The 24,488-nt window shown below is 44.3% G+C and overlaps 1 protein-coding gene across 1 annotated transcript in view; it reads left to right on the plus strand.

The window, feature by feature from the left end:
• Window positions 1-1,890: 1,890 nt before the first annotated feature.
• The window catches only part of LOC143808645 (WD repeat and coiled-coil-containing protein-like), a 33,428-nt gene continuing 10,830 nt past the window's right edge, over window positions 1,891-24,488 (plus strand). Inside the window, exon 1 of the mRNA XM_077291528.1 lies at window positions 1,891-3,852. Within this exon, the coding sequence (XP_077147643.1) occupies window positions 2,041-3,852 (1,812 nt within the window). The 5' untranslated portion in view covers window positions 1,891-2,040. The remainder of the gene's footprint in view (window positions 3,853-24,488) is intronic.

Below are 24,488 nucleotides of genomic sequence, written 5' to 3' on the forward strand. Positions count from 1 at the left end.
AATACTGACCCCTGTGGTACCCCACTGCTAACCGCGACCCAGTACGAGTGTGCTCCATTAATAACCACCCTTTGTTTCCTATCCCTGAGCCAGCTCTTAACCCACTTACACATATTTTCCCCTAACCCCATTATTCTCATTTTATGTATCAACCTTTTGTGTGGCACCGTATCAAAAGCTTTTGAAAAGTCCATATACACTACATCTACTGGGTTCCCTTGGTCCAATCCGGAACTTACCTCTTCATAGAAATTGATCAGATTAGGCCTGACAGGAACGGTCCCTAGTAAACCCGTGCTGATACTGGGTCATGAGGTTATTCCTCTTCAGATACTCCAGCATCCCTTAGAATGCCCTCCAGGATTTTACCCATAGTAGAGGTTAAGCTTACTGGCCTATAATTTCCGAGTTTAGCTTTTGTCCCCTTTTTGAACATTGGCACCACATTTGCTATACGCCAGTCCTGTGGTACAGACCCTGTTATTATGGAGTCAACTGAAATGTCCAGAGGGCGGAGGAAGCTGGAGCTGCTCAGCCGTGCAGATTAGGTGGCTGTGGAGTGCCGAGAAAAGCTCCTACTACCGCGGTGTGTGCCACGCACAGTATTTCATTACACCATGGGGCCTGGTGAGCAGAAGCATAAGAGGCAGGGTCCAGACTGGGCCCGGGTTCCCCTCTGTTCCCCCATACAGTACTGAGGGCAGTAATGCCCTGATGGTGGCCCTATGCATACATCTCGCTATTGGCCTGCAAAATCACAGACTCTGTGAAGACAAAGGGAGGTCACCAAATATTAATGGAATTCAGATTTCTCTTTTGTCCATTTACTTTGCCTTTTGTTAATCGTTAATAGTTTATTTTTAACCCTTCTATTTTTTAAATCATTCTTATTTTGCAGCAATTTTTCTACACCTGCCTAAAACTTTGCACAGTCCTGCATATATCATATTTATCTACATGTCAGTCTGCCTACCTATAGGTTTAGCTATTCGAGCGCGATTCAACAAAACATCTCGGACCAATATTATGCAATGGGAATGTGCGTATGTCCGATTTTTTTCCTCAGACTGAGTATGTTTGAGGGAAAAATCATGACATGTCAATGTTTGATCCGATATTCGTAATTTGTACTCTACCATGCAAGCCAATGAGTCTGTGGAAAATATCTGACTGCATTCGGGTGACATCTGACTGACAGAATGGAGAACATACGAAAATTGTTTTTTTCCATCTTCTCCACATCAAAGAAAATTTGTTCACACTCTGATCAAACTCTAATCAGAGTCCAGCATAGCAAAATTGGTCTGATTCTCTCAAATGTACTCTGGTGTGACTTTAACCTAATTGTCGATCTGTTTATCTCGTAGATAGATACACGATAAGCCGAAAGCAGGACCATACCAATAGTATTAATGGAGCGTTCTCTTTGATCCATACAATGTGAAAAATAGCAGTGGTAAAATCCAATTCAATTAAATAGATGTAGAATTTTACTGCTTTTTCTAACTAGATACTGCACATAAATAAATCTTTTTTTAAGTTTAGGAATGAGCACTCATTGAACTCTGTACAACTTCTGAAATTGAGTTTTATCTTGTAGCGGAGGATTAATTCTTGACCTCTTTTGCTAATTTAATTGAAGAACTAAAAGGGATCTACATGCAAACTCACATAACACCCTGACTTCTGCTGGTAGGTTATGTCATAATCTGTTATCTTCTTCCAAGAAGGGGTTAATGTATTAAAAAGTTATATTTAGAGAGGGGCAGACAGCTTTGCTTCCTAAGTAAGGCGTAATAAGCTAAACCTTCTTTGAATCTTCGGGGGTTTAAGTCTTCCAGGGATAAACGTAAACACGGCAGAATATGCTGGCAAGGAGGTTGACTCTGCAGTAGTCGTGGTGGCTTTTTACAAGACAACATGGGACATGGTACTACTACTTAACAACTGAAGATCTCAGGAATTCAGACATCAGCTTCCTTCAAAGAAATGAAACCTTAAATATTCTTGTATCTTTTCACTTTGGTACAAGGACAAGACATGGACTTGGGGCGAGCAAAGCTCTTGAGATGTGGCATGAATGCTCTTCATCAGGCCATTCACACCATCCATGGTTTAGCCTGGACAGATGGAAAACAGGTCATCCTCACAGCTCTGCACCTCCAAAAGGATGAAGCAGAATTTGGCAGCTCGGTGGTCATCGGACAGTTTGAACATGTTCATGGCCTATTTTGGGCACCTGCAAATGATACTCCAGCTTTGCTGGCTGTTCAGCATAAGAAACATGTCACTATATGGCAACTTTACTACAACCCATTGGAAAAGAATAAACTGGTTGTCTCTCAAACCTGTGAGTATGGAGATTCTCTCCCTGTTCTACCACAAGGATCCATATGGCACCCAAAAAAAGACATGTTAGGCGTTGTAACTAAAAAGGATGTCACTGTTTTGTATACAGTCTCTAATAGCAGTAGCAGCATTAAGGCGGACATTACATGTAGTAGTGTCATTCGATCTGCTTGCTGGACAAAAGACGGTAGTCGCGTGGTGGTAGCCATGGAGGACTCTCTTTACTCTTACATTTGGAACGATGACCAAAAGACATTAAGTCCTTGCACTTTTTGCCCTATATTTAATATCGATGCTACAATTGTTGCACTTCAACCCATTATGGATTACCAAGTGGTTGTGACTACTGAGACTTCAGTGAAATCTCCATACATCCAAAACAAGGACCCTGAAGGATCTACCTTCCAATCTTCTCTGCTTATGTTGGATGAAGAATTAAACAGGAACAACAGGAGGATCTCTATAGACTCAGGGAAATCTGAGCCAGTCGACATGCTAAAGGTCACATCATTGATGCCATCAGAAATGTCCCAGATCCTTGCAAGACATCGTAAGTCTGATCCAAGTCCGCTCATTAACTTAAAACAGAGGAGCATATCAGTTGAAAACAGGTCAGAATTGTCCAACCTCTTGCTTATAACATTTGAGAAGAACTCAACAACCACCAGAAAAGTGGCAATACCAGGTATTTCCTCACCAGACATCATAGCTCTCGATTCCCGTTGTGAAAGAGTTGCAGTAGCATCTAACGCTTGCAACCTGGTGTTGATTTATCCTATTGCGCCATCTTGTATGCCCAATATTCAACAAATTCGTCTTGAAGAGAACGAAAAAGCCAAAGGACTATGTTTTCTTACCGATATGTTGCTACTAATTTTGATTGGAAGACCAAAGACCAGTGATTTAGGGTTTGTGCATATGTTGGTTTCTGAAAAATACACAGTGCACTTAGCGACTAGACAAATAATGCCCATTGAATATATACCCTCACGACTAAACTCTGGCCAGAACTTGACTTCAGATCAACCTAGTTTGACCATTGGTGGTTACAAACCATTTGGTGATGAGCTTAATGTTGGCAAAGAGTTTTGGATGCCAAACCACATTGGCAATAAATCTCCACGTATGAGGCGGAAAATTAGAGATCTTGTGCGTGGGACAAGTGGTGAGGAAAGCCCAACATCAAGTCTGGATGACAATGATGACAGCAAGGTAGCCGAATGTACTATAACTGTAGAGACTCTGAAGGCTGAGCCAACAGTTCGCAGGCCGGTAAAGGGAATGACCACCAAGATATTACACAGATCATTTTCTCAGAGATCAAACAATGACCTTCAAGAAACAAACGAGAATCATTTTTCAACAGTCCCCAAGGATGATACTGAGGGCATGACACATTTTCAAGTTCATCCTTCAGGAGCAAAAGATTCTTTGAAGATGTACTCTAAAGTTTTGCCGTATCCATCTTCTGATGACCCACCTTATATTACTATAAGTCAGCAGGTATTCCTTATATTCTTATAATGTTATGATAATAGTTTCATATCTTAATTATTTACGGAAATTACTGTTATATAGTCAATAAATGTGAGATGATTAAGGACTGTGGCTGCTGAAAGTAAAGGGGTAAAAGTTTTGGTCCAAATGTGTCCTCAATCCATGAACTGGAATGAGTTCTGTTTAGTAAAGTCTATAGATTTTTTTTATAGTACTATAACCATATCAAAACTTGACTGATGACAATTCTTGTAGAAGGTGTTCTGGGGAATCTAAATAACAGCATCTTAAATGTAATAATTGGTATAGATTTGAGTTCATGGACTGAAGACATATCCAGTCATGCAAGGTTCTTGGGGTATTATGTTCATACTGAGGGTTTTTTTTAGGAATTTTTTTTGCATGAAATTAGGAGAAATTCAACTCAAAATACTTGTGTTTCTTGATGAGGTTTCCAGGTGTCGGATTTTTAAAGACAACCTTTTATTGGATTATTATGGTAGTTAATCTCAACTGAGTATCTGCTAGAATTGGTGCTGTTGCACTGATTCTGGAATATTTTTCTTTTTCAACTTTGGTCCTCCATTCCAAAGTTATGTCCCTGGTAATAATAGTGCAATTTTCCCTTCAACCAATTGGGCATATGCCACAGAACTTCCTTGTGGGTGCAGCCATGTTATAATTGGCTAGCAGCATAGGAGAAAACGCAAACGCCCATAAAGTGGTAAACACCCAGTTGGCTGAAGGGAAAATTTGCACCATTTTTAGTGGGAGGTATAACTTTGGATAGATGGGGCACAGAAGAAAAAGAAAAACTGTGGCAGGTACTCCGTTTTTTGCAGTCTTTTGACTTTGGTGTCAAGTTTGGTCAAGGATTCACAAATGTCTTCTTTTATTTCCATAGTGAGGTTTTCAAAAATTGTAGGAAAAAACTTTGCTGTATGAAGCGCAATGTGAATTTCTGATTCAAGTCAATAGTGAGAATATCTGAAGTGGGTTTTGATCTGGATTTTGGACGAGATCCACTTAAATATCCACGTGAGCTTTATAACCTGTGCTGCTACATCACACAGGTCTCATTGCTCACCACCAATGAATGACCTTATGGCCCGGGATCCTGAAGGCTGTTCCCATGTCAATAGAAGGTATACAGTTTAGGCTAAGATCTCAGACATCACAGACCCCATGAACAGATGTATATTTTACCAATGTATGATAATTAGAACATGCAATAGGTTTACTGTTGGTCCATGATGAACTTCTCACAGCCAGTGAAACATCTGGAAACATGAATTAGAGGGATAGAAGATCATCGAGTGTAATTCTGGCCATACAATGTGAAGAATTCCATCTAAAGCCACCACTTATGACATGACTAAGCAACCATCCAAAGTGTATGTTGTCTTGACTCTCATGGAAGATGTCAGAAGGGTCAAAAAAATTTCAACATGCACGATCCTTTTATTCTTAAGCATGATCGGCCGCCACTTTTGATTACCAAAGGCTTACTCTCCCCTCCCTATTAAGAACACATGCATGCTCAGCTGAGCCCCAGCAATGCCCAGCTTGTATGCCTACAAAGTGCCCTGCTCATGGGGTTCCCATTCTGTAATGTGCCCAGTCTCACATCTGTGAATAGGTTCATCTCTGCTTTTTTGTAAAACATGTTTTGCACTCTTATTGGGTGTCTCATTATTGCGACAAAGCTGGTGTGTTTCTGTAAAAAAGTGTTAAGGTTGCACCTTGATTAGAAAAATTGAACCACAAAAACCCTAAAGCGTTTTGGTAAGTGAACTTTGTTAGTGGGTCTTGGACTCACCATACCCTCAGGGTCTTTTCCAATGCCTCTTTTGGTGGCATGTTCATCTGTTATTTATGATTTGTTGGTGCCTCCACCAATTTACTGATGTTTGGTATTTGTTGCAAACAAATTATGGAAGACCCATGGTTGAATTTACAGGGAATGTGGTAGCAAAAAAGATAGTAGTAAATTATAGAATCACAGAATCCTAGAATGTTAGAGTTGGAAGGGACCTCCAGGGTCATCTGGTCCAACCCCCTGCTCAATGCAGGATTCACTGAACCATCTCAGACAGATGTCTGTCCAGCCTGTTTGAAGACTTCCATTGCAGGAGAACTCACCACCTCTCGTGGCCGCCTTCTCCACTCATTGATCAACCTCTCTGTCAAAAAGATTTTTCTAATATCTATTCTGTGTCTCCTCCCTTTCAGTTTCATTCCATTGCTTCTCGTGTTTCCATGTGCAAAAGGCAAAGTCTGAAAATCTCTTCACACTTAAGGTACCGTCACACTCAGCGACGCTGCAGCGATATAGACAACGAGCCGATCGCTGCAGCGTCGCTGTTTAGGTCGCTGGGGAGCTGTCACACAGACAGCTCTCTCCAGCGACCAACGATCAGGGGAACGACTTCAGCATCGTTGAAACTGTCTTCAACGATGCTGAAGTCCCCCTGCAGCACCCGGGTAACCAGGGTAAACATCGGGTTACTAAGCACAGGGCCGCGCTTAGTAACCAGATATTTACCCTGGTTACCATTGTAAAAGTAAAAAAAAAACACTACATACTCACATTCTGATGTCTGTCACGTCCCCCGGCATCCACAGGGTTAAACTGCTTTCGGCAGGAGTGCTTGCTAATGCTGCGCTGCTGCCGAGAGCTTCCTGCACTGACTGTGTCAGCGCCAGCAACCGGCAGTAACAGCAGTGACGTCACCGCTGTGCTCTGCTTTACGGCCGGCACTGACAGTCAGTGCAGGGAAGCTCTCGGCAGCAGCGCGTGCATTTAGCAGCGCTCCTGCCGAAAGCAGTTTAACCCTATGGACGCCGGGGGACGTGACAGACATCAGAAGGTGAGTATGTAGTGTTTTTTTTTTACTTTTACAATGGTAACCAGGGTAAATATCGGGTTACTAAGCGCGGCCCTGCACTTAGTAACTCGATGTTTACCCTGGTTACCATTGTAAAACATTGCAGGCATCGTTGCTTTTGCTGTCAAACACAACGATACACGCCGATCTGACGACCAAATAAAGTTCTGGACTTCTAGCTCCGACCAGCGATATCACAGCGGGATCCAGATCGCTGCTGCGTGTCAATCACAACGAGATCACTATCCAGGACGCTGCAACGTCACGGATCGTTGTCGTTCTCTAGACTATTCTTTTAACAACAAATGTTGATTTTCTTTTCAAACGTTAAGCACTGTGAACAGAGTGTCACACACCACATACAGTGTGATGATTGGGTGTGCCACATGTAGGGTGATGACACGTAAGAAGTGATGACTGGGCACATCACATAAGAGGGTTATAAATGGGCTCAAAATGCACAAGATGATGACTGGGGACAAAACGCACAAGGTGGGCACATTACATAAGAGGGCGATAACTGGACACAACGCACAAAGTGATGACTGGGCACAAAACGCACAAGGTGATGACTGGGCACATTACATAAGAGGGTTATAAATGGGCACAAAACGCACAAGATGATGACTGGGCACAAAAGGCACAAGGTGATGACTGGGCATAAAATGCACAAGGTGATGACTGGGCACATTACATAAGAGGGTTATAAATGGGCACAAAACGCACAAGGTGATGACTGGGCACATCACATAAGAGGGTTATAAATGGGCACAAAACGCACAAGGTGATGACTGGGCACAAAAGGCACAAGGTGATGACTGGGCATAAAATGCACAAGGTGATGACTGGGCACATTACATAAGAGGGTTATAAATGGGCACAAAACGCACAAGATGATGACTGGGCACAAAACGCACAAGGTGATGACTGGGCACAAAACGCACAAGATGATGACTGGGCACATCACATAAGAGGGTTATAAATGGGCACAAAACGCACAAGGTGATGACTGGGCATAAAACGCACAAGGTGATGACTGGGCACAAAACGCACAAGATGATGACTGGGCACATCACATAAGAGGGTTATAAATGGGCACAAAACGCACAAGGTGATGACTGGGCACAAAACGCACAAGGTGATGACTGGGCGCACAATGTTCTCGGGGATGACTCCGCATTCTGCATACATAGTAATAATGGGGCATAGCACATACAGGGGGATGACTAGGTACACAATATACAAGATTACACCGTGCACTATATATTGGCAACAGCCTTGAAGATTGGAGAGAAAAAGCCAGGTTTACATACAAAATTAAAGGGGTATTCACATCTCCAAGATTCTATCCCAATATGTAGTAGATGTAATATTAATATTATAGGCAAACACCTCCGATTAGAAATATAGCATAGTTTTTCTGATTCGCTATGTCTCTTTCCTCATGTGCAGGCATTACAGGACCTTGGGTATCCATGGTTACGGCCACTGATATAGTGACAGTTAGTTAGCTAGTTGCTAGTGGTCGAAACCATGGATACCTAAGGTCCTTCAATGCCTGCACATGAGGAAAGAGACATAGTGAATCAGAAAAACTATATTACGTTTCTAATTGGAGTTATTTGCTATTATTATTATTATTATACCTACTACATATTTGGATTGGATCTTGGAGATGGGAATACCCCTTTAAGCGTTGGCAATTTCTCACATTTGTCTTATTTAAATTGACTTTGTTGCCCACGGCAACCAATCACAGCACAACTTTCATTTTTCCAGAGCAGTTTACTAAATGTTTGCTGAGCTCTGATTGGTTGCTATGGATGACAAGGCCAGTTTACAGGTTGATAAATGAGGCCCAATGAATGATAATCCAGGTATGGTGAGTACAGAATTATGTTCTGAGCCTAATTCACCGAGTGACTACTGTACGTTTTGCATCCCATGTATCAGCAGTTAAAGGGGCAGATTCACGACAAGTGTCCCAAAGAAAAACTGAGTTTGTTGTCCATAGTGACAACAAAATTTACTAAACTAAGGCTATTTTAACCCCTTTCCGACGCTGGACGTAAATTTACGCCGACGTCGGACACCCTCCCTTTGATGTGGGCTCCGGCGGTGAGCCCACATCTTTCCCAGGACATGTCAGCTGTTTTGAACAGCTGACATGTGCCCGGAATAGCCGCAGCCGGAATTGCGATCCACCCGCGGCTATTAACCCGTTAAATACCTCTGTCAAACTCTGACAGTGGCATTTAACAAGCACTTCCGGCAATTGCGCCAGAAATCCGCCCACGGGTGTTGATCCTGTGTTATTTACTTTATATATAGGTGTTTTAGTCATTGTATGGAAGGAGGGGGTGAGCTGTGATATCATCTTTTATGTATGGTGTATCCTGTGCTATCAACTGTATATCACAGCTCACCTCCTCCTCATCCTATACAATGACTGATAACACCTCTGTATACAGTAGATAACACAGGATCCACCATTCACAATAGGTGATGTCACAGCTCACCTCCTCCTCCTGTACAATGAATGATAACACCTCTATATACAGTAGATAATACTGGATCCACTATTTACAATAGGGGACGTCACAGCTCACCTCCTCCTCCTGTACAATGACTGATAACACCTCTATATACAGTAGATAACACAGGATCCACCATTCACAATAGGTGATGTCACAGCTCACCTCCTCCTCCTGTACAATGACTGATAACACCTCTATATACAGTAGATAACACAGGATCCACCATTCACAATAGGTGATGTCACAGCTCACCTCCTCCTCCTGTACAATGAATGATAACACCTCTATATACAGTAGATAATACTGGATCCACTATTTACAATAGGGGATGTCACAGCTCACCTCCTCCTCCTGTACAATGACTGATAACACCTCTATATACAGTAGATAACACAGGATCCACCATTCACAATAGGTGATGTCACAGCTCACCTCCTCCTCCTGTACAATGACTGATAACACCTCTATATACAGTAGATAACACAGGATCCACCATTCACAATAGGTGATGTCACAGCTCACCTCCTCCTCCTGTACAATGACTGATAACACCTCTATATACAGTAGATAACACAGGATCCACCATTCACAATAGGTGATGGCACAGCTCACCTCCTCCTCCTGTACAATGACTGATAACACCTCTATATACAGTAGATAACACAGGATCTATGATTCACAATAGGTGATGTCACAGCTCACTTCCTCTTGTACAATGACTGATAAAACCTCTATATACAGCAGATAACACAGGATCCACCATTCACAATAGGTGATGTCACAGCTCACCTCCTCCTCCTGTACAATGATAACACCTCTATATACAGTAGATAACACAGGATCCACCATTCACAATAGGTGATGTCACAGCTCACCTCCTCCTCCTGTATAATGACTGATAACACCTCTATATACAGTAGATAACATAGAATCCTATGTTATCTAATGTATAGGGAAGTTTTACTTTATATTCCTATCTGTGATTATGAGACTCCTGTAAAATCTTCTGTACAAAACAGGTAACGTGAGTCTAATGACAGTCCTCGTGACTAGTGTGAAAATTGCAAGATTTTTTTTTATATAGATAGTGATATTGAAAGAAAACAAAATAAAAAATAAAGTAAATTAAACATACGACGTACAAATATGATATTACAAATAAGTAATTTTTTTATTATAAATTTCCTTTAAAGGCACAGAAGGAGCTTGGTATAAGCATTCCCTAGAAACAAGACATATACCCTTTAAAAGGAACCTGTCATGTGCCCAAATGCTATTAACTTGCAGCTATAGGGTAAAACTGCAGGTTAATAGTATTATAAAGCTATCCGGCTGCTTTATTCAAAGTACGCCTACTGGGAGAAAATTAACTTTCTTCCTCTTGGGAGCCACCAGCTTTTAGTCATAGGTGCATTCTCAGAGTAGCTTCCGTCACCACTTAGTACACTGTCAGCAGCAGCTGTAAGCAACACCCCAGGACTTTGATTGACAGCTGGCTCTGTAGCGCATCTGTGCAGAGCAAGTTGTCAATGAAAGTGCTGGGCATGCATACAGCTGCTGCTCACAGTGTACTGAGTGGTGACTGAAGCTGTTCTGTGCACACCTGTATGACTGAAAGCCGGCGGCTCCCGAGAGGAATAAAGACATTTTCTACCATTTTTTACACTTTCAGTAAATAGGACATCTTTATAAAGATATTAGCCTTTAGGATAACCCTGTATCTGTGAGTTAATAGCTTTTTGGGGGACATGACAGGTTATACTTAAAAATTGGAGACTTCAGTTAGCATATCAATGTTTCAGAGCATGTAGCATTACTACGTTTTGGAAAGGGTCCTTCTTTTTTTCTTTTCAATGTTCTTTTTATTGAAAAATAATGCAAATGTACAAAGATAATGACATTCGTATAGTAACAGATGGACAATGTAACAATAAACTCTCAGGAATTTAACAGTAACAAAAGAGAGGCTCCTTTTTTACAACGTTTTCAGTTTAAAAAAAAAAGAACAGTAGAAAATTGGAGCAATCTTTTCCATCAGGAAAAGGAAACATATAAAAACACAATGATACTTTAAAGTAAATATAATAGACATAAGACAGTAAAGAAAGAGAAAAAAAGAAGGGGGGGGGGTGGAAGGAGGGGGGGGGGGGGGGTTGCATCGTGAGTTCAGCTCTCTGTTTCAATCAATCCTTGGTTACATCGATTCCGGGAGACGACCTGAATATGATCCAAGGTAGCCAAATTCCTTCAAATTTAGGGATGGAATGGTTCACCAAGGCTACAAGTTCAGCCATGTGATACAATTGATCTATTTTTTTCAGTACTTGTTGATATGTCGGAACGTTCGTGGTTTTCCAGAAAATGGGGACCAATAGCTTGGCTGAAGCCAATATGTTTTGAGCTAAAATAGTGGGCCATGTGCATCTAGGCCACACAGGGAAATTCAAGAGCGCCATCTCTGGAGTCAATTGCAACTCTCTCCCAGTCACATCTTTAATCAATTGTTCCATCATCCTCCAGAAACCACGAATCATCGGACACGACCACCAAAGATGGAGGTATCCGCCCTCTTCTAAGTTGCATCTCCAACAGTCAGCGTGGGGGCACAATCTCCAGGTCCGAAGCTGCGTTTGAGATATATACCACCTAGATACTATCTTATAGGAATTTTCTTGGGTTTTAACGCAACTTGTGGGTCCGTGAGAGTATTTATATATGTGTGCCACTTGAGTCTGTGTAAAAGTGTACCCTAGGTCTTTTTCCCACCCTAGAATGTACGCTCTCTTAATGCTTAACTCATCCGTTATAAGTGTTTGGTAAATCGTGGAGAGTACTTTAGTGGGTCTGGACGTCCTAGCACACATGGTTTCAAATGGGGTAAGCTTGCGCGTAATATTTGAAAAATATTGTAGTCTTTTCAGCGTTTTTTTAAGTGTCGAGTATTGTAAGAAATTTAGGTTCGTCAGGTCAGGTATCTCACGAAGTTCTGATAGTAGGAGAAGCGTACCCTCGTTTAACATTTGGTCTATTGGATATTTTTTAGCTCTATTCCCAATCGAATGCGTTATAATATCTGAGAGGATTAGCAACGGTGAGGAAGGAGGAGTAAGAATGTTATGTGCTTTTGCCCATATTTTTATAAGTGTACGTGTAAGCGGGTTGGGGTGAGTGGGAAATGAATGCTTCCCTGCATAGGTCAATAGTAGTGGTCTAATAGGAATAGGAGATATTTCTTTCTCTATATCCGTTGCCAGGTTTCCTTGGGAGTCTCTAATTAAACCTACTGACCGAGATAGTACTGCAGCATAGTAGTATTTCTTTATATCTGGGGCTCCCATTCCCCCCAAGCGCCTAGGCAAAGTCAATGTACGGAAGGCTATGCATGGTTTCATTCCTTTCCAGATATATTGAGAGAATATGGAATTAACCCTGGTTAGGAGAGTGGAGGGAATGTGTATGGGTAGTACCTGGAACAAATATGTGAATTTGGGCAGGATCAGGCTTTTTATTAGGTTCTTTCTACCCGTCCAAGAGAGATACGGGTCCCTCCATGATTGGATGGTAGCGATTGTATGTTTAAGTAACGGGTGATAATTGTCTTCCAATAGCCCTTTATCTGTTCTGCCTATTTTAATCCCTAGATAGTTAATGTAACGTTTGGGCCATGCAAATGGGTATAAGCTTTTCGCCTTAGTAAGAATGTGTTGAGGAATATTTAAGTCTAGGGCCTCAGACTTGGACATGTTCACTTTAAAATTTGATAGATCACCAAAGATAGTTAAAATCTTCGACAGGGCAGCTAGACCTCTGAGGGGCTTAGTCATCAGGACCAAAAGGTCATCGGCGAAAGCCGCAGTTTTATGGTGCGTATTCCCTATTTTGATACCCTCTATTTCTTGGCATTGTTATATAACAGTCAGTAATGGTTCCATTGTTAGTACAAATAACAGTGGAGACAGTGGGCATCCCTGCCGTGTCCCATTTTTAATAGAAAACCTATCGGTCAAGGAGCCATTGATTTTTATTCGGGCTGATGGATCTCTATACATTTTCATTATAGTGGAGATCATTTGGTTTGGGAAGCCAAAACTCCTCATTGTCTCCTCGAGATAGGTCCAGTCCACCCTGTCAAAGGCCTTCTCTGCGTCCGTTCCCAATAGGACCAAAGGAAGTTTATTTATTTTCGCATAATGCATAAGATGCAAAATTTTGTGCGTATTATCCTTTCCTTCTCTTCCTCCCACAAAGCCTGTTTGGTTTAAAGAGATTAACGTCGGCAGGAACTCAGCTATTCTGTGAGCTAGTAGGCTAGCAAATAATTTCAGATCAGCATTCAATAATGAAATCGGCCTATAGCTACTACAGAACTCCTGATCTTTACCGTCTTTGTAAATTAGTGAAATCCGCGCTTCAAGCGTCTGAGTGGGAAAACTATCGCCACCTTGTATATCATTATATGTTTTCAGTAATCGTGGGAGGAGAGACGATGAGAAGGATTTGTAGTAAGTTACTGGAAGTCCATCTGGACCAGGAGCCTTACCAGAACTACTCCCCGACAGGGTGGACCGGAGTTCCTCTAAAGTAAAGGAAAGGGTCCTTCCTCAGGCTTGGATTACAAAAATCTTTACAGCTGAAACCAGAAGTTTCCATAGACTATATAAAAGACACATCTGCATGTTTTTCTGAATATCTGACATGAAATCAGAATAAACCTTTCCCGTTTTAAGTCAATTAGGATTATTATAATCTATATATATAATTGTCTAAGGGGTACTTTCATCTTTCTATCTGTCCTTCTGTCTTTCTGTCTGCAACTTCCTTCACGGAAATCCCGCGTCGCTGATTGGTCTCGCCAGCTGCCTGTCATGGCTGCCGGACCAATCAGAAACGGGCACAGTCCGATTGGTCCCTCCCTACTACCCTGCAGTCAGTGCCCGTCGCCCCCATACTCCCCTCCAGTCACCGCTCACACAGGGTTAATGCCAGCGGTAACGGGCCGTGTTATGCCGCAGGTAACGCACTCCGTTAACGCTGCTATTATCCCTGTGTGTCCCCAACTTTTTACTATTGATGGTGTGTATGCAGCATCAATAGTAAAAAGATCTAATGTTGCAAATAATAATAATAAAAAAAAAGGTTATTCTCACCTTTCGACGTCGCGGCTGTCCTCGGCAGTGCAAGCGGCAGGTTCCGGTGCCAAGGATGCTATGCGAGAAGGACCTGCCATGACGTCACGGTCATGTGACCGCGACATCATCACAGGTCCTGCGCTTATACCAACCCTGGGACCGGAAGCTGCTGCGTGCACCGCACACAGGCGCCAGGACTTCAATAGGCCTTCGGAAGGTGAGTTCTGTTATATACTACGTCGACTGTGCAATATACTACGTGGCTATGTTATATACTACGTCGACAGTGCAATATACTACGTAGCTATGCAATATACTACGTGCCTCTACAATATACTACGTGGCTCTGCTATATACTAAGTCGCTGACCAATATACTACATAGTTGTGCAATACACTACGTGACTGTGTTATATACTACGTGGCTGTGCAATATACTACGTGCCTGTGCAATATACTACGTGGCTCTACAATATACTATGTGGCTATGTTATATACTGGGTGGCTGTGCTATATACTGTTATGACCCCAATGGCAGAGGGTCTCAAAAGTACATACCAAGTCTGCAAACACAAAAAAACAGCTCATAGGGCAGTGGTAACTGGGCTGACCATATATCTAATCCTAGCACCACAAATAGCAGCAGCCGGGGAACGTGCCTACGTTGGTTCTAGACGTCTCGCGCCAGCCGGAGAACTAACTAACCCTAGAAGGGAAAAGATAGACCTTTCTTGCCTCCAGAGAAAAGACCCCAAAAGTTGGATACAAGCCCCCAACAAATAATAACGGTGAGGTAAGGAGAAAAGACAAACGTAAGAATGAACTAGATATTTTGCAAAGAGAGGCCCACTGACTAATAGCAGAATATAGTAAGATGACTTATATGGTCAGCAAAAACCCTATCAAAATTTCCACGCTGGATATTCAAGAACCCCCGAACCGTCTAACGGCCCGGGGGGAGAACACCAGCCCTCTAGAGCTTCCAGCAAAATCAGGAATCACATTTAGTACAAGCTGGACAAAAAATAAGAGCAAAGCAAATAACCAAAAAACAAGGAAGCAGGACTTAGCTTAATTTTGCAAGATCCAAGACCAGCAGACAGGAGCAAACAGAAAGGAACTGATTACAACGATGCCAGGCACTGGACTGAGAAACCAGGAAGTTTATATAGCAACACCCCTGGACTAACGACCCAGGTGGGTGCCAAACTGAGGAAAGACAATCCCAGAGTCATATCACTAGTGACCACAAGAGGGAGCCAAAAAAGTCTAATTCACAACAGAACCCCCCCTTTAAGGAGGGGTCACCGAACCCTCACCAAGACCACCAGGGCGATCAGGATGAGCAGCGTGAAAGGCACGAACTAAATCGGCCGCATGCACATCAGAGGCAACCACCCAGGAATTATCCTCCTGACCATAGCCCTTCCACTTGACCAGATACTGAAGCCTCCGCCTGGAGAGACGAGAATCCAAGATCTTCTCCACCACGTACTCCAACTCGCCCTCAACCAACACCGGAGCAGGAGGCTCAACAGAAGGAACCACAGGTACAACGTACCGCCGCAACAAAGACCTATGGAACACGTTGTGAATGGCAAACGACACCGGAAGATCCAAGCGAAAGGACACAGGATTAAGGATTTCCAATATCTTGTAAGGACCGATGAAGCGAGGCTTAAATTTAGGAGAGGAGACCTTCATAGGAACAAATCGAGAAGACAGCCATACCAAATCCCCAACACGAAGTCGGGGACCCACACCGCGGCGGCGGTTGGCAAAACGCTGAGCCTTCTCCTGTGACAACTTCAAGTTGTCCACCACATGATTCCAGATCCGCTGCAACCTATCCACCACGGAATCTACCCCAGGACAGTCAGAAGGCTCCACATGTCCCGAGGAAAAACGAGGATGGAAACCAGAGTTGCAAAAACATGGCGAAACCAAAGTAGCGGAACTAGCCCGATTATTAAGGGCAAACTCAGCCAACGGCAAGAAGGTCACCCAATCATCCTGATCTGCAGAAACAAAACACCTCAAATAAGCCTCCAGAGTCTGATTAGTTCGCTCCGTTTGTCCATTAGTCTGAGGATGAAAGGCAGACGAAAACGACAAATCAATGCCCATCTTAGCACAAAAGGATCGCCAGAACCTGGAAACAAACTGGGATCCTCTGTCAGACACAATATTCTCAGGAATGCCGTGTAAACGAACCACATTCTGAAAGAACAAAGGAACCAGATCGGAAGAGGAAGGCAGCTTAGGCAAAGATACCAAATGGACCATCTTGGAAAAGCGATCACATACCACCCAGATGACAGACATGCCCTGAGACACCGGAAGATCTGAAATGAAATCCATGGAAATGTGTGTCCAAGGCCTCTTCGGGACAGGCAAGGGCAAGAGCAACCCGCTGGCACGAGAACAGCAAGGCTTAGCTCGAGCACAAGTCCCACAGGACTGCACAAATGACCGCACATCCCGTGACAAGGAAGGCCACCAAAAGGACCTAGCCACCAGATCTCTGGTGCCAAAAATTCCCGGATGCCCTGCCAACACCGAGGAATGAACCTCGGAAATGACTCTGCTGGTCCACTTATCAGGAACAAACAGTCTGTCAGGTGGACAAGAGTCAGGTCTACCAGCCTGAAATCTCTGCAACACACGTCGCAAATCCGGAGAAATGGCTGACAGGATAACTCCCTCTTTGAGAATACCAACTGGTTCTGCGACTCCAGGAGAGTCAGGCACAAAGCTCCTTGAAAGAGCATCAGCCTTCACATTCTTTGAACCTGGTAAATACGAGACCACAAAGTCAAAACGGGAGAAAAACAATGACCAGCGGGCCTGTCTAGGATTCAGGCGTTTAGCAGACTCGAGATACATCAGATTTTTGTGATCAGTCAAGACCACCACACGATGCTTAGCACCCTCGAGCCAATGACGCCACTCCTCAAATGCCCACTTCATGGCTAACAACTCCCGATTGCCAACATCATAATTCCGCTCAGCAGGCGAAAACTTCCTAGAGAAAAAAGCACATGGTCTCATTACAGAGCAACCAGGGCCTCTCTGCGACAAAACGGCCCCTGCCCCAATCTCAGAAGCATCCACTTCAACCTGAAAGGGAAGTGAGACATCAGGCTGGCACAAAACAGGCGCCGAAGTAAACCGGCGCTTCAACTCTTGAAAGGCTTCCACGGCTGCAGGAGCCCAGTTAGCAACATCAGAACCTTTCTTGGTCATATCCGTCAAAGGTTTAACAACGCTAGAAAAATTAGCGATAAAACGACGGTAGAAGTTAGCAAAACCCAAGAACTTCTGAAGACTCTTAACTGACGTGGGTTGAGTCCAATCATGAATAGCTCGGACCTTGACTGGGTCCATCTCCACCGCAGAAGGGGAAAAAATAAAACCCAAAAAGGGAACCTTCTGTACTCCAAAGAGACACTTTGAGCCCTTAACAAACAAAGCATTCTCACGCAAAACCTGAAACACCATCCTGACCTGCTCTACATGCGAGTCCCAATCATCAGAAAAAAACAGAATATCATCCAGATAAACAATCATAAATTTATCCAGATACTTCCGGAAAATATCATGCATAAAGGACTGAAACACTGAAGGAGCATTAGAGAGCCCGAAAGGCATCACCAAGTACTCAAAATGACCTTCGGGCGTATTAAATGCAGTTTTCCATTCATCTCCTTGCTTAATGCGCACAAGGTTGTACGCACCACGAAGATCTATCTTGGTGAACCACTTGGCACCTTTAATCCGGGCAAACAAGTCCGACAACAGAGGCAAAGGATACTGAAATTTAACAGTGATTTTATTCAGAAGCCGATAGTCAATACAAGGTCTCAAAGATCCGTCCTTCTTGGCCACAAAAAAGAATCCCGCACCAAGAGGGGAAGAGGATGGACGGATATGCCCCTTCTCCAGAGATTCCTTGATATACGAACGCATTGCGGTATGCTCAGGTACAGACAGATTAAATAATCTTCCCTTAGGAAATTTACTACCTGGAATCAAATCTATAGCGCAGTCACAGTCCCTATGAGGAGGAAGAGCACTGGACCTGGACTCGCTGAATACATCCTGGTAATCAGACAAATACTCAGGAACTTCCGAAGGAGTAGAGGAAGCAATAGACACCGGCGGGGAATCACCATGAATTCCCTGACAGCCCCAACTTGACACAGACATTGCCTTCCAATCCAAGACTGGATTATGGGTCTGTAACCATGGCAGACCCAAAATGACCAAATCATGCATTTTATGCAGAACAAGAAAACGAATCACCTCCCGATGTTCAGGAGTCATGCACATGGTTACCTGTGTCCAAAACTGCGGTTTATTTTCCGCCAATGGCGTAGCATCAATACCTCTAAGAGGGATAGGATTTACCAACGGCTCAAGAACAAAACCACAGCGCTTGGCAAACGACAGATCCATAAGACTCAGGGCAGCACCTGAATCCACAAACGCCATAACAGGGTAGGAGGACAATGAGCAAATTAAAGTCACAGACAAAATAAATTTAGGTTGCAAATTACCAATGGCGACAGGACTAACAACCCTAGTTAGGCGTTTAGAGCATGCTGATATAACATGTGTAGAATCACCACAGTAAAAACACAACCCATTCTGACGTCTATGATTTTTCCGTTCATTTCTAGTCTGAATTCTACCACATTGCATTAAATCAGGTGTTTGTTCAGACAACACCACCAGAGGATTCGCGGCTTTGCGCTCCCGCAAACGCCGGTCAATTTGAATAGCCAGCGCCATGGAATCATTCAGACCTGTAGGAATGGAGAAACCCACCATCACATTCTTAATGGCTTCAGAAAGGCCATTTCTGAAATTTGCGGCCAGAGCACACTCATTCCACTGAGTAAGCACGGACCATTTCCGAAATTTTTGGCAATACACTTCAGCTTCATCCTGACCCTGAGAAATAGCCAGCAAGGCTTTTTCTGCCTGAATTTCAAGATTGGGTTCCTCGTAAAGCAATCCGAGCGCCAGAAAAAACGCATCAATATTTGCCAATGCCGGATCTCCTGGCGCTAGCGAGAAGGCCCAATCCTGAGGGTCGCCCCGTAAGAAAGAGATAACAATTTTTACTTGCTGAGCTGAGTCTCCAGATGAACGGGGTGTCAGAGATAGAAACAATTTACAATTATTCCTGAAATTCCTAAACTTAAATCGGTCTCCAGAGAACAGTTCAGGAATAGGTATTTTAGGTTCAGACATTGGACTACTGGTAACAAAATCTTGTATGCCCTGCACACGAGCAGCAAGCTGATCCACACTTGTAATCAAAGTCTGGACATTCATGTCTGCAGCAAGCACAAGCCACTCAGAGGTAAAGGGGAGGAAAAAAGAGAGGAAAGAAAAAAAAAAAAAAAAACTCAGACTTTCCTTTCTTGTAATCCCACTTCTGCAATGCATTAAACATTCAACCTGGGCCTGGCATACTGTTATGACCCCAATGGCAGAGGGTCTCAAAAGTACATACCAAGTCTGCAAACACAAAAAACCAGCTCATAGGGCACTGGTAACTGGGCTGACCATATATCTAATCCTAGCACCACAAATAGCAGCAGCCGGGGAACGTGCCTACGTTGGTTCTAGATGTCTCGCGCCAGCCGGAGAACTAACTAACCCTAGAAGGGAAAAGATAGACCTTTCTTGCCTCCAGAGAAAAGACCCCAAAAGTTGGATACAAGCCCCCAACAAATAATAACGGTGAGGTAAGGAGAAAAGACAAACGTAAGAATGAACTAGATATTTAGCAAAGAGAGGCCCACTGACTAATAGCAGAATATAGTAAGATGACTTATATGGTCAGCAAAAACCCTATCAAAATTTCCACGCTGGATATTCAAGAACCCCCAAACCGTCTAACAGCCCGGGGGGAGAACACCAGCCCTCTAGAGCTTCCAGCAAAATCAGGAATCACATTTAGTACAAGCTGGACAAAAAATAAGAGCAAAGCAAATAACCAAAAAACAAGGAAGCAGGACTTAGCTTAATTTTGCAAGATCCAAGACCTGCAGACAGGAGCAAACAGAAAGGAACTGATTACAACGATGCCAGGCACTGGACTGAGAAACCAGGAAGTTTATATAGCAACACCCCTGGACTAACGACCCAGGTGGGTGCCAAACTGAGGAAAGACAATCCCAGAGTCATATCACTAGTGACCACAAGAGGGAGCCAAAAAAGTCTAATTCACAACAATATACTACGTGGCTGACCAATATACTACATACCTGTGCAATACACAACGTGGCTATGTTATATACTACGTGGCTGTGTTATATACTACGTAGCTCTGCTATATACTACGTACGCTGTGTTATATCCTAAGTAGCTCTGTTATATACTATGTAGCTATGTTATATACTACGTCGGTTGTGTTATATACTACGTCACTGTGAAATATAGTATGTAGCCTGTGCTATATACTACCTACATATTCTAGAATACCCGATACGTTAGAATCGGGCCACCATCTAGTCTACTATATAATTGTCTAAGGGTCACTTCCGTCTTTCTGTCATTCTGTCTTTCTGTCACGGATATTCATTGGTCGCGGCCTCTGTCTGTCATGGAATCCAAGTCGCTGATTGGTCTCGCCAGCTGCCTGTCATGGCTGCCGCGACCAATCAGCGACAGCCACAGTCCGATTAGTCCCTCCCTACTCCCCTGCAGTCAGTGCCTGGCGCCCGCTCCATACTCCCCGCAGTCACCGCTCACACAGGGTTAATGCCAGTGGTAACGGACCGCATTATGCCGCGGGTAACTCACTCCGTTACCGCCGCTATTAACCCTGTGTCACCAAGTTTTTACTATTGATGCTGCCTATGCAGCGTCAATAGTAAAAAGATCTAATGTTAAAAATAATAAAAAAAATAAAAAATCATTATATACTCACCTTCTGCCGCCTTTCCCGCTCCTCGCGACGCTCCAATGGCCGCTCCATGCAAGCGGCAGGCTCCGGTGGCAAGGATGGTATGCGAGAAGGACCTGCCATGTCGTCACGGTCATGTGACTGCGACGTCATTACAGATCCTGCGCACCTGAACGAGAAGGACCTGCCATGATGTCACGGTCATGTGACCGCGACGTCATCACAGGTCCTGCGCTCATACCAACCCTGGGACCGGATGCACCGCACACAGGCGACAGGACTACAAGGGGCCCTCGGAAGGTGAGTATATGTTTATTTTTTATTTTTTAACCTGTGACATACATGGCTGGGCAATATACTACGTAGCTGGGCAATATACTACGTGACTGGCCAATATACTACGTGGCTGGGCAATATACTACGTGGCTCTGTGCTGTATACTACGTCGCTGTGCAATATACTACGTGGCTCTGTGCTGTATACTACATCACTGGGCAATATACTATGTAAATGGGCAATATACTAGGTGGCTGGGCAATATACTACATCACTGGGCAATATACTACGTCACTGGGCAATATACTACGTGGCTGGGCAATATACTACGTCACTGGGCAATATACTACGTGACTGGGCAATATACTACGTGGCTGGGCAATATACTACGTAGCTGGCCAATATACTACGTGACTGGGCAATATACTATGTGACTGGGCAATATACTACGTGGCTGGGCAATATACTACGTGGGCTGTACAATATACTACGTGGACATGCATATTCTAGAATACCCGATGCGTTAGAATCGGGCCACATCTAGTTATTAATATGTGCCAAATGCCAGAATAATGAGAGAGAATGTTTTAAGGCATTTTTATTTCTGCAAAGTCAAAAGTTTACATACATTTCATTAGTATTTGGTACTGTTGCCCTTAAACTGAATGACTTGGGTCAAATGTTTGGGATATCCTTCCTCAAGCCTCTCACAATAGTTGGTCGGGATTTGGGCCCATTCCTCCTGACAAAACTGTTATAACTGAACCAGGTTTGTAGGTCGCCTTGCTCGCACCGGCCTTTTCTGCTTTGCCCATAAATTTTTAATAGGATTGGGATCATCCTTAAGCCACTTTGGTAAAATTTTGGCAGCATGCTTGGGGCCATTGTCGAATTGGAAGACCCATTTCCGCCCAAGCTTTAACTTCCTGGCTAATGTCTTGAGATATTGCTTCAGAATTGCCACATAATCTTCTTTTCTCATGATGCCATCTATTTTGTGAAGTGTACAAGTCCCTCTTGTAGCAAAACAACCCCACAACATGATACTGCCACCCCCATGTTTCACAGTTGGGATGGTGTTCTTATGCTTCCAAGCTTCTCTCTTTTAACTCCAAACGTAACAATGGTCATTATTCCCAAAAAGTTCAATTTTAGTTTCATCAGACCACAGAACATGTCTCCAAAAATTAAGGTCTTTGTTCCTGTGTGCATTTACAAACATTAATCTGGCTTGTTTTATGTTTCTTTTGGAGTAATGGCTTCTTCCTGGCAGAGTGGCCTTTCAGCCCATGTAGATACAGTACTCGTTTCACTGTGGATATTGATTACCAGTGCAGCGCCCCAGAGTCCTGGTCGTTGCAGTATCATGGCTCAGCCACTAAGGGGGGCCATGGTGCGTTCGATGGCACTGAAGGAGTTCTCTGAGCAGGTATCACAGTCACCAATACATTTCACAGCTGGGCCTCCGGGGGGAGCTAAGGGTGCTATTCATTAGGCCACTCCCCACCATAGTGGGTAAACTGGGGGTCAGGCAGGAAGTTAGAGAGAACGCTGACGGGATTGAACGGAGCAACACCCTGTGGCAGGGGGTGTTGTGAAGGGAGAGACTGTAGGGTCTCTGCCAGGGGTGGGATCCTGGCAGAGGCTTGGCATTGAAAGAACGTAACGGGTCCGCGCAGGCTCCTGGAAGCGGCGGGACTCAAGAAAGGACTAGAAGCGAGATAGATTGTGCTGAGTGAGAAACGAAGTCAAGCGAAAGGAGATACCAGTGAGGGTTGTGCTGAAAGAGGCAGCACCTTACTGAGGCGCACTACCGGTGGCCGGAACGCCGAGGAGGTAAAGAGTTTCAAGCCATACCTCAGACCTACGGCAGGGCAGTTAGCTTTAGGCGGACTGTCTCACGCATCACCCAGGAAGGCAAAGGGGGGTACCAACAGGAGAGGGGAGCAGATAGAGTCCCGGAAGATCTCCGAGCCTCCCCGTCATACGGGTGCGTTCCTACCATAGTATCTGGAGGGACGAGGAAGATCTTTGCGAATCAAGTTGTTGTGAGGGAACACGAGAAACAGACACAACAGTTGTGGGGTACTTTCCGTAAGCACAGCAGGGAAGGACTGCAACACATAGCGCTAGAAGGAAGGCACCGATTTCCACCTGCAAGGAGAGCTCTGGAAGTGCCATTGGACCGGCCGGACTTGCGCAGCCTGGTGAGCCGTATTCTGGACTGAGGACCCAGAGAGCTTCAGTAAAGAGGTAAAGAGACTGCAACCTGGTGTCCTCGTTATTTACCGCGACCTGCACCCCACAACTGCACCGCTACACCGTTACTACACCACTTATTGCACCGGACGTCCCCCACTGACAGACAGGGCCACGGACCGGGTCTAGCCACCGTGACAACCCCAGGTCTGAGACCTAGAGGCCCGGCTCCGGGTACCCCTCGGCCCTGCGGCGGTGTGGGGGCGCTCCAACTTGGCGTCACGAACAGGATCTACTTAAGCCTGAAGAATCGGGTCATGTGTGCCTAGAGACTGTGATTTGTTGTGCTTGGACTGTACTTTATTGAGAGAACTGTGTGCTACTGCTTGCCGTTGAGAGTTCGCGCCAAAATCCGCCGCCATTGCAGCGCTGAGAAGAGCGCAGGAAGAGAAGAGGGGCGTGGAGTGGGCGTAGACGAGCTGCAGAGCGCGAACAACAATGGCCGCCCAGTCTAAGTATTTCTGTGTCCTGAGGACGTGCCCGTCAACAGCCGAGGTACGCCTCCTGATCCTGGTTGGAGGGTGGAGACCATGGGGACGGGGCCGCCCACGAAAGAGACCGCGGGAAGAAAACGCGGAAGAGGAGAAAAAGATGGCGACATCCAGAGTGCCACGCGGAGCTGACCCGGCTCG

The sequence above is a fragment of the Ranitomeya variabilis genome, chromosome 2 (assembly GCF_051348905.1).
Source record: "Ranitomeya variabilis isolate aRanVar5 chromosome 2, aRanVar5.hap1, whole genome shotgun sequence".
Lineage (NCBI taxonomy): Eukaryota > Metazoa > Chordata > Amphibia > Anura > Dendrobatidae > Ranitomeya > Ranitomeya variabilis.